The 15,189-nt window shown below is 50.6% G+C and overlaps 5 protein-coding genes and 1 non-coding gene across 6 annotated transcripts; 4 read left to right on the top strand and 2 right to left on the bottom strand.

Moving 5' to 3' along the window:
* Positions 1 to 176: 176 nt before the first annotated feature.
* On the top strand, positions 177 to 1,164 carry RPL2 (60S ribosomal protein L2; the record flags this gene model as incomplete). Its single annotated transcript, XM_049253991.1, has 4 exons — positions 177 to 225; positions 319 to 810; positions 879 to 964; positions 1,027 to 1,164. 4 exons carry the CDS (start codon positions 177 to 179, stop codon positions 1,162 to 1,164), a joined length of 765 nt encoding a protein of 254 aa, XP_049107060.1.
* A 1,863-nt stretch (positions 1,165 to 3,027) lies between these two features.
* On the top strand, positions 3,028 to 4,101 carry LOZ57_004952 (uncharacterized protein; the record flags this gene model as incomplete). The annotated part of the gene is made up of 1 exon (XM_049253990.1): positions 3,028 to 4,101. The coding sequence occupies one exon, from the start codon at positions 3,028 to 3,030 to the stop codon at positions 4,099 to 4,101; it is 1,074 nt and encodes a 357-aa protein (XP_049107059.1).
* A 1,392-nt stretch (positions 4,102 to 5,493) lies between these two features.
* LOZ57_004951 (uncharacterized protein) lies at positions 5,494 to 6,988 on the top strand (the record flags this gene model as incomplete). The annotated part of the gene is made up of 5 exons (XM_049253989.1): positions 5,494 to 5,620; positions 5,676 to 5,843; positions 5,911 to 6,026; positions 6,086 to 6,366; positions 6,442 to 6,988. 5 exons carry the CDS (start codon positions 5,494 to 5,496, stop codon positions 6,986 to 6,988), a joined length of 1,239 nt encoding a protein of 412 aa, XP_049107058.1.
* A 449-nt stretch (positions 6,989 to 7,437) lies between these two features.
* LOZ57_004950 (uncharacterized protein) lies at positions 7,438 to 8,509 on the bottom strand (the record flags this gene model as incomplete). Its single annotated transcript, XM_049253988.1, has 2 exons — positions 7,438 to 8,001; positions 8,063 to 8,509. 2 exons carry the CDS (start codon positions 8,507 to 8,509, stop codon positions 7,438 to 7,440), a joined length of 1,011 nt encoding a protein of 336 aa, XP_049107057.1.
* Positions 8,510 to 9,949: 1,440 nt separating this feature from the next.
* Positions 9,950 to 14,242, top strand: SNF2 (transcriptional regulator; the record flags this gene model as incomplete). The annotated part of the gene is made up of 3 exons (XM_049253987.1): positions 9,950 to 10,181; positions 10,255 to 13,973; positions 14,033 to 14,242. The coding sequence occupies 3 exons, from the start codon at positions 9,950 to 9,952 to the stop codon at positions 14,240 to 14,242; spliced, it is 4,161 nt and encodes a 1,386-aa protein (XP_049107056.1).
* Positions 14,243 to 14,892: 650 nt separating this feature from the next.
* LOZ57_004948 lies at positions 14,893 to 14,966 on the bottom strand. The gene has a single exon. It is a non-coding gene; the product is annotated as a tRNA-Val (tRNA).
* Positions 14,967 to 15,189: the final 223 nt, after the last annotated feature.

Raw genomic sequence — 15,189 nt, 5'->3', positions numbered from 1 at the left:
CTGCCGCACCCTACACAAATAACCACCACACAATTTCAGTTTGCGTTTTGAGTGCGAATTCGCAACTTCACCGACCAACCGACAATTTTTGCGAATAGGTACGAGCACATCTACGACTTGTTCGCCCGCGATACGCCTGTCGTCTTGCTAACCAGATTGCCGTATAGTCAGACGCCATGGGTCGCGTGATCCGCAATCAGAGAAAGGGTCGTGGATCCATTTTCAGTATGTGACCGCAGCTACATTTAAATTCGAAAGAATAGGGATGGCAGGATCCCCAGAGAAGACGACAGTTGATTAATTGATTTCATTTGATAGCGGCCAACACTCGTCTCAACAAGGCCCCGGCTCAGTTCAGAACCCTCGACTATGCTGAGCGACACGGATACATTCGCGGAGTGGTGAAGAAGATCATTCACGACCCTGGCCGAGGCGCTCCCCTCGCTCAAGTTTCCTTCCGTCACCCGTACAAGTACAAGGACGTTACCGAGACATTCATCGCCAACGAGGGCATGTACACCGGTCAATTCATCTACGCGGGAAAGAACGCTACGTTGACTGTTGGAAACGTTCTGCCTCTGGGCTCCCTGCCTGAAGGTACCGTCGTCACCAACGTCGAAGAGAAGGTCGGAGACAGAGGCGCCCTTGGCCGAACATCTGGAAACTATGTCACGGTCATCGGTCACAATCCTGAGGAGGGCAAGACCCGCATTAAGCTCCCATCGGGTGCAAAGAAGGTGGTCAAGAGCCGTTCCCGAGGAATGGTTGGCATTGTCGCCGGTGGTGGCCGTACAGACAAGCCCCTGTTGAGTATGTCACTACTTCGGGGCATAGAATCATATTCGCCGCTGTGAAGATTCACTAACTTGATATTACAGAGGCCTCCCGGGCTAAGCACAAGTTCGCCGTGAAGCGTAACTCGTGGCCCAAGACTCGTGGTGTTGCTATGAACCCTGTCGACCATGTAAGTGCCCTGGACCCTATGGTTTCTGATGAGCGGTGCCTGACTACGATTTCGTTTTACAGCCTCACGGTGGTGGTAACCATCAACACATCGGTAAAGCTTCCACAATCTCCCGGTACGCTGCACAAGGTCAAAAGGCCGGTCTCATTGCTGCCCGGAGAACCGGTTTACTTCGTGGTACCCAAAAGACAAAGGAGTAAGCTTAATTGGATGGCGTATTTCGTTCGGTTCGATTATGATAGGATGTGCGGGATGCTTTTCATTTTTTTCAAAGGCATACATGTATTTGATGGGTTAGCCGCCATAGTTCACGAAAAGAGCAAATCTATCATGTGGCCGAACTTTCAGCAATAATGATGTGTGACGATGTTCTCCGTACTTCTCCTCCGCCCTGTAGAAGGTGGTTCACACGGCGCACGGTGGACGGGCGGTGTATGGCGAAGCGGTGTACATGCTCAGCCGGCGAGGAGGGCCGGGTTCCCCGCCGTTTCGCAGCCGCGATCGGCCAAGGCTGGCTATCCCGTTGTGCTAGGGGAAGCCCGTTGGCAGGCATCCAAGAACGAGACTTGACTTGCGGCCAGGCGATCCGAATAGTGCGGTGGAGGCCAGCGGCCCGGGTCGTAGGTGCTTATGCTTTGTTTGTTTCCCCTCTTTGTGTACAGCATGCGCCTCGCACCGCGCACGGCGGGCTGACGTGACGCACGGCGCTGCGGGCAGCGGTGGTTGACGTGCAGGTGTGCGAAAGCGACCCCGCAAGGCAACCTTGAGGGGGGCTTCGATCAGGGGCTGAATTGGGCCTGGCGCGTGCGTTGGCTGATGGGATATGGGGGGGGGGTATGGCGGGCGCGTCCGCCCACAAAACCCTGGATAGCGCGGGTTGAGGCTCAGGCGTGCCGCAGCGACAGGCGATGCCAAGGCGTGGCAATCGCTGGACTCGTCCGATGTAACTGCGCAGGCGCGAGCGGCATGCATCGCGCCATCGCGCGGTGGCCGGTGCAGAGTTCCGCTGCGTGCCAAGGGCAGGCAGCTCGGGGTGGTGCACCCCGAAGCCGCGGGCACACACGCGGGCCGCCAAGCGGGCGGCCGCCTCGCGTGCAGCGTCGCTGGATTCCTTTCCGTCGCGCTCCTTTCGCCGGCGGGTGGGCGGCCAAGCACGGCGGAATCGGCACCCACGGAGCGGCGCGCGCAGCCGGCCCACGGCCAATCAGCGCGCCGCTGCGGCTGACCTCAGCGCACCAGCCACCGCTAGCCCCGTTCGGGCGGCGCCAAGGCCCGTCAGCGCATGCCGCTTCCGTCCGCGCCGCGCCATGTGACCGCGGCCGAAACGCACTAGGCCGCTTCGGGCGCCAGCCGGCTGACTCAGCGCAGTCGACGGCCGCCCGACGCTGTGCAGTCTCCCCGATTGCTCCCAAACTGGCCAATCATGACCCCGCCACACCGCAGACTGGCCCATTTCATCATAAAAGTAAAGCGACGGGGATCTCGCTGCCCGCCGGCAACGAACGCTTCCTGCACTCCTATATATCCTGCCTGGCTGCCCTATATCCTCCGTCTGTGGCTTCTCGTTTTTTGTCCACAACCCCCCAGACCACCCTTATCCTCTTCCAGATCTAGCCGTCTTGCTCAAAAGGCTTGGGCCCGTTTATTCCTTGGTTCCCGCCTGCAGTTCTCCATCCACTCCCCCGTCTGCCTATCCCTCGTCAAAGAGCTGCCCCAACGCACCGTTTGCTCACGCCCATGACTTTCAATCGCTTCTCTTTGTCTAGTGCCCCTTCTCAGTAGACCCAAGTTCGTCCGCCTGCGCCCGAGCGACGAGCCCAACCCAGCCTGAAAATCTGAAAAACACACAGGACACAGCTGGCGCGCTCCGCATGGACATCACACACGCACAGGATTTCATAAGACGAGCTTCCCTGCTGTATTTCCTCTCCCTATAGCCCTGTCAGTTTGGGGATCATAGAACTAGCCTACATAAACCACCTCTCTCATTCCTTCCGATCGATTCCAACCCTGTTCCGCGACCCAAGCCCTCGATCCCAACTGTTCCGTTTCCTTGAGTGAAAATGACGCATGCGGAGGACACCAAGCAGGCATACGCCACTGCGTCTGCGCGGTGGCGCGCCATTGTGAACCGAGATGCCGCTGCGACTTGTTTCGTGTATGGCGTGAGAACAACTAAGATCTACTGTCGTCCGCGATGTCCTGCACGCTTGGCACGCCGAGCTAACGTGATTTTTTACGATACCCCATCTCAAGCGGAAAAAGCAGGATACCGGCCCTGCAAGCGGTGCAAGCCGGAGGATCTTCGCGCCCCAACAGATCCTCATGTTCGTCTCGCACAAAAGGCCTGCGAGACGATGTCGCTCGCGGCTATGGCTGCTGGGGAAAGACAACGGCCGACGTTGCAGGATTTAGCTTCGGAGGCAGGATTGACTCCCAGTCACTTCCATCGGGTATTCAAGAAGGTGGTTGGTGTGACTCCAGGGAAGTACGCGCGGGATCTGCTGGAAGGGAAGACATTTCACAAGAAGTTGCCGGATGGAACGATTATAGGATGGCCGCCAGTGCCACCGATCGGGACCGATACTGTCTCAACGACCCAGACCCAACCTCATACTCAAGCCCAAGTCCAACAACAACTACCAGCCCCCATACAAACAACGCTTCCAGGTCCAATACAAGGGCTGGGAGTAACGTCAGGATTAGATTTGCCAAATCAGGCATTAGGACAAGATCCAAGCAATGTGGGGATTGACTGGAATGAGTTTGATTTGATGCTGGCTGCAACCACAAGGCCGCCAACAGATTACATTGGCAACGGTGGGTTTTACATACCTACAACAGATCACCATCTTGACCCGAGCACTTTGGTTGATACATCCATGTTCTCTGTGAACCCTCAGTCAGGTGGCCACCTTGGTTTCCCAGAATACGTGAATGACACGGTTGACTTCTCGCTGGGAACTCCTCTTTTTGATACTCCTGCCCTCACTACACGACTCACATCTGTGCCATCGTCGTTGCAGTCGTTATCACCCACCGACTCTCCGCCATTGTTCGACTCGTGCGATTCTCCGCTACTGTACGAGGAAGTTGACTGGATAGAAAACTCAGGGCTGTTTCAGACCTTTCCCTAACAAGGTTAACCGCCATGGTGGAGACGTCTAGACACTAGTTATGCATTGTATATATATATATATATATATTTTTTAAAAAAAACAATAATAGGTGATACCCAATGGCATGTTACATTAGCAGAGTGGTGAAATTGAGATTGTGATTGGGCAATTTGTCGTAGTCAAAGCTCATGTAGCGAGTGTTCGTATGTCATTGATCAGGCCATCCCCGATCAAACCCACCAGGGCATTTGTGGACGACGGTTGCAAGACGTGTTCAAAAAAAGCGTCGAAGGATTGTCCCACTGTTAGACGGTGCCGCCAGGTCATAGGCAATATATCCGTACCCTGGGTTAATTATGTAGTTAGCATATAAGGCTGCATTCGTCAACACCAGCGTGCAGAAGATAAGCGGAAGACAAGCGCGCGAATTGGCATTCATGTTGCTTATGGTGGCCAATATGACTCTTGAGATCCAGACCGAGGCGAGAGAGGCAAAATATCAGTGACAAGCCTTCTCTAGCAGCCGAGTGGACCGGTCCCCAAACGCGGGCGGGCTGGCTCGCGAGCGAGGGGTGCGTGTTGTACGGGTTGAGTCCGTTTCACATTTCGGCTGGGCGCAACGACGCCTGTTGCTCCACTGCCAACCAGTCTCCCGCAAGGCTGTCAATGCTAGACAGGGGCCGGTGGGCAATGGTGGCCATGGAGGATAGCGAACGGGTTCTGGATCAGCGCGGTGAGGGAACGATGGAACAGCAAAGGAACGAGGCCAGCCCAAAGCGGGAACAGAATCAAACCGCCATTAGGATTCCTCAAACGTCGGTGGAACAATTGACACCCATCCTGGCCCCCCCACCATCTCATGAAGTATCGCCTGCACCGCCGACCTGACGGTGCCTGAGACAGGTGAGTAGCGATGTTCTGAGGAGCGGTGATTCGATGGTGGGTTGGTGGGCGTTAAATGAATGGTGGTGAGTTTGACTTTCCCGCGCCCTTCATTTCCTTGTTTGTCGCCCCCCAATGTCCCTTTTCCCGCATGCTGATCAAGATGTCGAGAAACTATATGCAGTAGCTTGTGACAAGCAAAATAAAGTCTTGTGCTCCCTGCAGCCGGGCAATTCCTGTTTCTTAGCAAAATAGCATATTTAACACGGGCCCCCGAGCCAATTTACCTTACACTCCACCTCTTTCCCTGATCCCTCTCTTCCCTAAGCAATATCATTTCTCCGGTGGAAGATACCCCGACGCCATTCACTACCCATCTTCTCTTTTTCCATGCTGTGAAGAGAGCATGCAGGAAATCGTCACCTGTCATTCTTTTTAATTCCCTAGTATTCTTTCGCTCGTTACTTGTATTATTTTGGACATTCGGTTTCGGCGCTTGCAACTAGCACATATCCCTAGAACAACACCATGAACGTCAACAAGAAACTCGGCCGCTTTAAGCAATGGGCGGGGGAGCGCATGGGCGGAGAGGTCAAGACAAATGTTTCCGACGACATTCGGGCACTGGAGACTGAAATGACCTTGAGGCAAGAAGGTATGGATGGCCGAAGAAAGTCATTTTTGAATGCACCCCCTGATTATTATGGCAGGCCTGGAACGCCTTCACAAGGCAATGACATCCTATGTCAGGGTGATATCCAAGCGCAATGAAGGAGGCGACAGTGGAAAATTGCTTCCTATCGGCCATTTGGGTGGAACGATGGTAGAGCATGGGCAGGACTTTGAGAATACTTCAGAATTCGGGCAGTGTCTTATCAGTCAGTGTTACCAGGATGTAATCCATCTAATTGTGTCATTACAGCCTCTGACTATGTCGTATTTTAGGCTTCGGCAGGACGAACGAGCGCGCTGCTAGGATTCAGGAACAGTATGTCGCAGATGCGACAGCCACCTGGCTGGAGTCGTTGGATAGGTCTCTTGCTCAAATGAAGGAATATCAGGTACTTTTTAAAGAGCAGCTCTCTGTGTTTGAATGCATCCGCTTATACTTGGATTCCAGGCTGCGAGGAAGAAACTCGAGAGCCGTCGTCTGGCATACGACACGTCGCTCGGAAAAATGCAGAAGGCCAAACGAGAGGACTTCCGCGTTGAGGAGGAGTTGCGTCTACAAAAAATCAAATACGAAGAAGCCAGCGAAGATGTTTATCGAAGGATGCAGGATATCAGAGAAGCAGAAACCGAAAATGTCTCCGACCTTCGATCATTTTTCGACGCTCAACTCACATACCACGATCAATGCCGTGACGTGCTCTTGCAGCTCAGGGACGAATGGCCATCTGGGTAAGATTTATTGCTCTATATACTCCGCCTGGAAGTGAATTTCGTCCAGCCACTCGCTAACGTGATCAACAGCAGGCAAAGCCACAATCACAGTCCTAACCGGCGACAACCTACTTCTCGAGCCGTCACGACACACTCTATTCACGATCAGTTCGAGCCCGTGGATGAAGATTCTGCCGAGTTCCGTGCGCCGCCATTGCGGCCCACACGCACCACTTCCTCATCATTCGACGGATCGTATCAGAAACCATCTTTTAGCCGGACGTCCACCTTTGAGGGACCCACTCAACTGCGAGGACGCGTATCGCCCTCACAACCGACCCGCGTCATGAGTGACGGTGGCTCGATTAGCAGTTTGAAGTCGCAGCTCCGTTCCACGCAGCCTAGGAGCAATAATAATTACGATGCGCAGTACACGTCGCCGGACGACGGCTACGGGAGAACTAGCCCGGAGCGGTACACTTCGAATGCACCTGCGGGCTCGAGCGGGCATCCGCTCGCCCGTCCAGGTAGTGTGTTCAATAATAACGTCAACAATAATAGCGTCTCTCCGCAATCTTCTATTCGAGCGAAAAAACCTCCGCCGCCGCCGCCGCCAAAAAGAGGCACGCTCAAGGCATAGGGCCCCATGTATCTGGATGGACTTCATGAATGGCGTTCTTTCGTATGTTTCAAGGAGTTCAGGGAAAATACAAATGTTATTTTTAGGTCTTGACTTTTGCGGAGAAATTCCACTTAGAAATTCAGCATTTTTATTGCATTTGTTTTAATCCACTCCTCGTTCTCATACCGAGGTCGCGAATTAGTTCAATTGCCTAACACCACTCTTTAAAAACACATCACGATTACATATACATACATAAACGAAGTAGACAGGCAGAGAATTGCATTTTGCTTGACTGATAAATGCCATAAAATTTAACTCGAAAGGTTATGGCAGCTTTGTAGAGTGGAGATTGGTTAATTTTTGTAAGCGAAGAAAACAAATTGAAAAGCAATCAACGTCCTCGTTTGTAAATGCAGAAGAAAAAAGATGAACAAATTCCCATTACCCGCTGCTCATTCTTGCCTTTACCAACTGTAATCCCAGTCGTCCTTCCATCGAGCAAGATGCTGGGGCTCATCGAGAGATCTAAACAAGCTAACAATCTTGTCACGGGCACCACTGTCATCGAGAAACATCGCAACAGCCAAATGCAAACGGCACAGCTCCACTTTGGGCGGAGGGATGCTTATTGCTGCTGGTGAAGTACCAAAAAGCACGCGAGAGTTTGCCGGAAGTCCGTCGATGTCATAATGCTGGCGAGATGCAACGCGTTCAACGACGAGGTCTGATCTAACATCCGTCACTAGACCGGCTGGGGCCTTGACGGACCAGTAGAATTCGCGAAAGCTCGGAGCGAGAATGTCAGACATGAAGAATGCATTCACAGGACGGTCGATCAGGTCACGAATAGAGTTGATTTGACCACCGGTGAACACACGAATAAGATGATGCGCTTGATCATCATTACGCAGGGTTTCGGGGAGAATACGAACGCAGGAAACCAAGCCAAAGGGTCCACGGAAGCATTTAGACGCGCTGACATCGTATACTCCGGTAATGCAGCAGCGGTCGCTCTCACGGGTAGATACCTATCAAAATCAAAGTGAATCATACGCTCCACCAGATACCTTACGAGTCAGAAAGACTTACATTCAGGGTTAGCAAACGGTCAGCCTCAGATTCAGAGATTGCAAATGATCTGGCAGAACCTCTATCCATCACTACCCATAGCTTTAGTCGGCGATACTGCATGGTCTGGGAAGAGGACATACAAGGCAAAATGAATTTCATAACCCAAAGATGGACGAATTCATTTATGGCACGGCGAACAAACTTGTCTTTCTGGAGCTTGCCGACCAAATAATCCTCTGTCCACGCCTCCCTAACGAAGCGAACACTCTGCAACTTGGTCAGAAACTCGCTGGTAACGGCTTCAGGACATAGGGCCCGCTTCAGGAGAGCCAAGATGAAGGCCCGAGGATTAACGGATGCGTTAATGTTCGGGTTCAGCTGGGTCCTGGGAAGATCTTCCGTGGGATGCAAACGCTCAAACGACGCGATGACACGCTGAGCTTCCACCTCGAGATCGTATGCCATGGCAGGCGACTCTCTTACGGTAATGGAGAAACAAGGGTAGTATGGTATCAATAACAGAGTGCTGCTCGTGGAAGCAGAAAGGAAAAGAAATGGGAAAAACTAGGACAAGCAGCTTGCGGAAGATGACTCCTCGGGGGCAGGTTCTGGTGAAGAGGGAAGTGAATAGAAGAAACAAAGAGAAAGCAGGCACACATTGCAGAATTTGGCAATGGTGCTTAGTCGTCGTCGTGGGGGCATATGCATCTCGGCGTATCCTGTTCTGGTATCAGACAGGAGTGAGAGCGGCTTGTTCAGACGACTTTGATTTTTAGGCCTGGTACCATTGGGGCTTTGGACGGAATGTACCAGGCTGTGGAATACCTGTGAACAAGGTTCCAGGACTGCTGTGAGGAAAAGCACAAGCCTGTTCATGATATACGTTTTATCCATTGTGTCTGGTTCTAAAGGGTATATGTTTGGCTTTGAGCATAAGGGGTATATCTGGAAGGCCTCAGTCTCTTTTTATGGCATTCATCACTGCCACTGCCTCTACTCCTCCTAGGCAGATCGGTTAAGCGCCGGCTCCTGCAAGTCATCCCAGCTAATACAGTTGGAACGTCCATCCAGAGCAAGCTATAGAGCGTGGCTCTACCCGTCGCAGCAGAACCAGGCTCGTCATTTGGCCGTACTTCCACACTAATCGATCCCGTCTCGCTGCATTAGCTTGCAAAATCGGGCATTGAGCGTCCTCAAAGATGTCGTGGTCCCGTTGCGGCCTAGCGGCGCGGCTGAGTCAGCCACGCCAAATCACGTGGATGACCCAATCGGGCGACGCAGATTTGCTGCTGTTTTCCTTCTCGCCCTCACGCCTCCGCCCGGGTTGACCGTCGTCCACGGGAGTTTTTCGCGACGGCTGATTCCTCATCGCCATTTCATCGATCTGAGCCCTGCACTCCACCCCCCTCACGCGTCCCCGCCCATCCGTCGCCCTTATTCCCTCCCTGCGACCTGCTACCTCTCCTCTCGCCGCCACCTTGCCTGTATTTCGATTTTGCCTCCTGGTAATTGTCGCAGCCAGAACTTTGAAGGAAGCCGACCTGCCAAGCATCACAGAACATCAGACTTTAGCTCTCGCGCCCGTTCATTCATATTGATGCTCGCTCCAATATTACCAGATACTGTACAATAGTAGCCCTTGCGACCGCAACGCCTTCCAATTTTGCACCGCGCCTCGGTCCCCAGGCTGCTTGTCACTCTTTTATGCAACGGCCTCGTGTGAATAGGCAATGGCTTCTCTTCAACCGGGGCCGAATATGGCCGCCCTACAGCCGAGCCTACCGCCCAATCTGACGCATCAGCATGTCCAGGAAATCTACCAGGCAAGCGCCGCTTCCCCCTCTCCCAATCAGCCGCCAATCCTTCTACTCACCCAAGCTAACATGCCCCTAGAAGTATCGGCAGATGCAAGAACAAGGCGTACGCCCCGATGACCCTGAATTCCTTAAAGCCCACAATCTGCTTTCCGCCATCCAACGACAACAAGCCTTCCAGAAACAACGACACGCTCAGCAGTTGCAGGCACAGCGGTTGCAGCAAACCCAACAGCAGCAACAGGCGCAGGCGCAGGCGCAGCCACTGCCCCAACAGCAACCTAATGGTGTTCCTGTTGATGGCCCTACCAATGGTGTTGATGGTAATATACTCTAATTACACTCTCGATCTCGGCTTGAATAATATAGTCTTGCTAACATAGACTTTACTTGCAGCGCGAAATGGAGGCGCAAACAATTCTAGCACCCCAGATCCAACATCTGGTCAATCTGGACCTGCTGTGGCCAACTCATCTACCCAGAAAGTAGCGGCGTCTGCTACTGGAAGCTTCACGCCAGAACAATTGACTATTCTCAAAAATCAAATCCTAGCATTCAAAATGCTATCTAAGAACCTCCCAATCCCTCCCCGAGTACAGCAGCAACTATTTACCAGCAAAAAGGCTCTCCTTCTCAGTGGTGGCGACGCTACTGGCTCCGTGGATGGTGCTTCCGACGAAACTAATCGTGACGCCGTAGTGAAAGCTGACGATGCGATCACAAACACGCTCAAGACTATGTTCGAGTCCTTCCAGTCTCCCTACGATTCATACCCTGCGAGGGTGAGCTATGGCACTCATTCAATCCGCAAACATAGACGAAGGATCCCAAGCATTATGCCTTTAGGTACAGATCTTGATAAGTTGCGAGAGGAAAAGGAAATAGCATTGTATGCGCGTATCAGCGCTCGCAAGGCTGAATTAGCTGACTTGCCAGCCAATCTGAGCGTATGGGATACCAGCAAAACCGACTTACCTGACATGGTCGACGATTCTTTGAAGCTGGCCGCCCTGATCGAATACAAGATGTTGAATCTTTTCCCAAAACAAATTATCCTACGCAATAGACTGCACCATGAAATGATTCATCATGATAGTTTGGCAGTGTCGACAACTCGCTGCAGCCATCGACGTATGAAGAAACAATCGCTTCGCGAAGCCCGAGTCACGGAGAAACTTGAGAAACAACAGCGCGATGCTCGTGAGACAAAAGAAAAGAAGAAGCAGTATGATCAACTTCAGGCAATCCTTGTTCATGGCCGTGAGGTTATCAATGCTGGAATTCAACAGCGAGCTCGGTCGCAGAAGCTTGGCCAGATGATGCTTCGCCATCATCATGATATGGAGCGTGAAGAGCAGCGACGTGTGGAGCGAACCGCTAAGCAACGTCTCCAAGCCTTGAAGGCTAACGATGAAGAGACCTACATGAAACTGCTTGGCCAAGCCAAGGACTCTCGTATCTCACACTTGCTGAAGCAGACTGATGGTTTCCTCAAACAATTAGCCCACTCTGTAAAAGAACAACAGCGTACCCAAGCAGAGAGATATGGGGGTGATGATATATCTGAGGAGTCGGATCTCGAATCTGACGAGGACGAAGGTGGTGAGAGCCGTAAAGTGGATTATTACGCCGTGGCCCACCGAATAAAAGAAGATGTTACAGCACAACCAAACATCCTTGTTGGTGGCACCCTGAAGGAGTACCAACTTCGAGGTTTGCAGTGGATGATTTCGCTTTACAATAACAACCTTAATGGCATTCTGGCCGATGAGATGGGTCTTGGTAAAACAATCCAGACCATCAGTTTAGTTACATATTTGATTGAGATGAAAAAACAGAATGGGCCTTTCCTGGTCATTGTTCCCCTGAGTACGCTTACCAATTGGACCCTTGAATTTGAAAAATGGGCGCCTTCGGTAAGCCGAATTGTGTACAAGGGCCCGCCGAATAGTCGTAAAGCGCAGCAGCAGGCTATTCGCTGGGGTCAATTTCAGGTTCTTTTGACAACTTATGAATATATTATCAAGGATCGGCCCATCCTTAGCAAGGTCAAGTGGGTTCATATGATTGTTGACGAAGGCCACCGAATGAAGAACACGCAGTCGAAATTGACACAAACCCTTACCCAATATTACACGTCGCGCTACCGCCTCATTCTCACTGGTACTCCGCTGCAAAACAATCTGCCCGAACTTTGGGCTTTGCTCAATTTCGTTCTTCCAAACATTTTCAAGTCTGTCAAATCGTTTGACGAATGGTTTAATACTCCTTTCGCAAACACAGGTGGCCAAGATCGCATGGACCTCTCAGAAGAAGAACAGCTGCTCGTTATTCGGCGTTTGCATAAGGTTCTTCGGCCATTCCTTCTCCGTCGTTTGAAAAAGGACGTCGAAAAGGATCTTCCTGATAAACAAGAGCGTGTTATCAAATGCCGCTTCTCGGCACTGCAAGCTAAACTGTACAAGCAGCTGGTTACTCATAATAAGATGGCTGTCAGCGATGGTAAAGGCGGTAAAACGGGTATGCGTGGGTTGAGCAACATGCTTATGCAGCTGCGAAAGCTCTGCAATCATCCCTTCGTGTTCGAATCCGTCGAAGAAGAAATGAATCCTGGAAAGGGTACTAACGACCTCATTTGGCGTACTGCTGGTAAGTTTGAGCTTCTTGATAGGGTCCTTCCGAAATTCAAGGCATCAGGGCACCGTGTTTTGATGTTCTTTCAAATGACCCAAATTATGAATATCATGGAGGACTTTTTGCGGCTCCGTGGCCTTAAATATCTCCGTCTGGACGGTTCCACCAAATCAGACGACAGATCAGAATTGCTTCGACTCTTTAATGACCCTGGCTCCGAGTATTTCTGTTTTCTTTTGTCCACCAGAGCAGGAGGTCTTGGTTTGAACTTACAGACAGCCGATACTGTCATTATCTATGATTCAGATTGGAATCCTCATCAGGATCTTCAAGCTCAGGACCGTGCGCATCGTATCGGACAGAAAAACGAGGTGCGAATTCTCCGACTGATAAGTTCTAACTCTGTTGAGGAGAGGATCCTTGAGCGCGCCCAATTCAAGTTAGACATGGACGGCAAAGTTATTCAGGCTGGAAAGTTCGATAACAAATCGACTAACGAAGAGCGTGATGCGTTGCTACGTACCCTTTTAGAAACTGCGGACTCTGCAGATCAAGCAGGTAACGAAGACGAAATGGACGATGATGATCTCAACGACATAATGGCCCGCTCTGAAGATGAACTTGTGCTTTTCCAGAAGATTGATCAAGAACGAATAAAAACTGACCGTTACGGCCTGGGCCATCGACACCCGCGTTTAATGGGTGAAGATGAACTTCCCGACATATACTTAGCGGAGGATAACCCCACTGCCGAAGAACCCGAAGAAATCACTGGACGAGGTGCTCGCGAGCGAAAAGTGATGAGATACGACGATGGCCTCACTGAAGAGCAGTGGCTTATGGCTGTGGATGCTGAAGACGATACTATTGAGGATGCAATCGCTAGAAATGAGGCAAAACTAGAGCGAAGACGAGTAAACAAGGAAAAACGCGGCAAACGCGTTCAGGGCGAGTCTTCTCCAGAACCATCCAGAGAACCTTCGGCCACTCCACAACGTAGTAGTAAAGCCCGACGGAAGGTTCCGGCGCCAAAGCGAAAAGCAGAGGAGACAATAGACGATGCGCCCTCGAAACGCCGAAGGGGTAGACAAAGCAAGGCGGGAGGCACTACCTCCAACGCCGCGACTGATACTCTAAACAACTCCGACCGTGAAGCTCTACAATTGATTCTTAACAAAGTTTATAAGATTATAATAGGGCTTCAAGCGGATGTTCCTGCCGACTCTTCAGACACTGACGACGAGCCAACTACCCGCCCAATCATTGACCCGTTTTTGAAACCTCCCCCAAAAAGCCATTATCCAGATTACTATGTGATTATCCAGAATCCCATTGCCATGGATTCTATTAAGAGGAAGATCAATCGCGACGAATATCATAATCTACGGGAATTCCGTGACGATATTCGACTACTTTGCAATAATGCTCGGACTTATAATGAGGATGGAAGCGTCCTTTTCCAGGACGCCAATCAGATTGAGGTAGGTTGAGGTGTTTTTTTTTCCTTCAAATGTGAATTCAGTTGCTGACATACAGTTAGGCTGCCTGTATTGCTGCTCTGAAAAAGGAAACAGAAAAACATCCCGAATTTGCAGATTTTGACGACTCTGCAGACGGATCAACAGCTGCAGTCTCAAGTGCCGGGACTCCTCTTGCATCTGGAACTGCATCTTCACAGAAACTTAAGTTGACCTTCAATAGCTCCAAGGCTAACGGCGTCGATAGCGCCGCCGTAAGTGATGAGGAATGATAATCATGTGTCTTCTGAGCCGACGACCTTTTTTGCTCGATGTACACTTTTCGCCATGCTTTCTCAACGTCAATGACCCTTAGACGCTGCCATGATTTTCTCCCAAAACTAGCTTTATGCCCCGCTAAATTGTGAATTTCTAATTCCTCTTCAACTCTTGTGTTTTACCAGATTCATTTAACCCTCTTGGAGCTGCAGCCCGCGTTTATTTGCAACTTAATCGTTTTGCTGCGCCTATACCAGAATGGCGTTATTAGATTCTTTATTCTCATTTGAAACGACGGCTTTTGTTCTGTTTACTGATTGCTGGCGAAGGGGATATGGGGCGGCAAATATCGTGGATTGGAAACGACAGGCACTGAAATCTTGTTAAATATGGGGTGGAAAACAAATAACATTTTTAAGAATTCACTGCTCTCTTTTGCTTTGCCACTGGTAAACACGATTCTCAGCCAAAATGTCGGCGCTCTTTAAAGTATTTTGTGTATTTGACCCTTTCTTTCGCATGAACTGCTCTGTGGGAGGATTATGAGCAATCGGTAGTCGCACATTCAAAGTTATAATAAATAAATAACTAACAATTTTGGCATTTCTCATGACAATTATAATAAAATTGGAAAAAAGATAACAGTGCAAAAAGGAAATGGCAGTGACCAAGCTGAGACTCGAACTCAGGACCTTTTCGGTGTTAACGAAACGTGATAACCAACTACACCACTCGGCCTGCTGATGGTGGATATGTCTCTCTGGTTAAATTATGAATACTAAGCTTATTATAGTTTATTTCAAATTTCATTTAAAAATCCACGCTGGGCGTATGTATTGCAGAAAATACGGAGTAGGTGCTAGGAGCTGAAATTGTTGTGATAAAATATAAAAGGGTTTTCGTGCTAAAAGGAAATCTAATGGTGTCCGCAAGAATAAGAAATACGCGCAGATCAATATAC

The sequence above is a fragment of the Ophidiomyces ophidiicola genome (genome assembly GCF_022830035.1).
Source record: "Ophidiomyces ophidiicola strain CBS 122913 chromosome Unknown scaffold_22, whole genome shotgun sequence".
Lineage (NCBI taxonomy): Eukaryota > Fungi > Ascomycota > Eurotiomycetes > Onygenales > Onygenaceae > Ophidiomyces > Ophidiomyces ophidiicola.
This window is presented reverse-complemented; position numbering and strand designations above follow the sequence as displayed.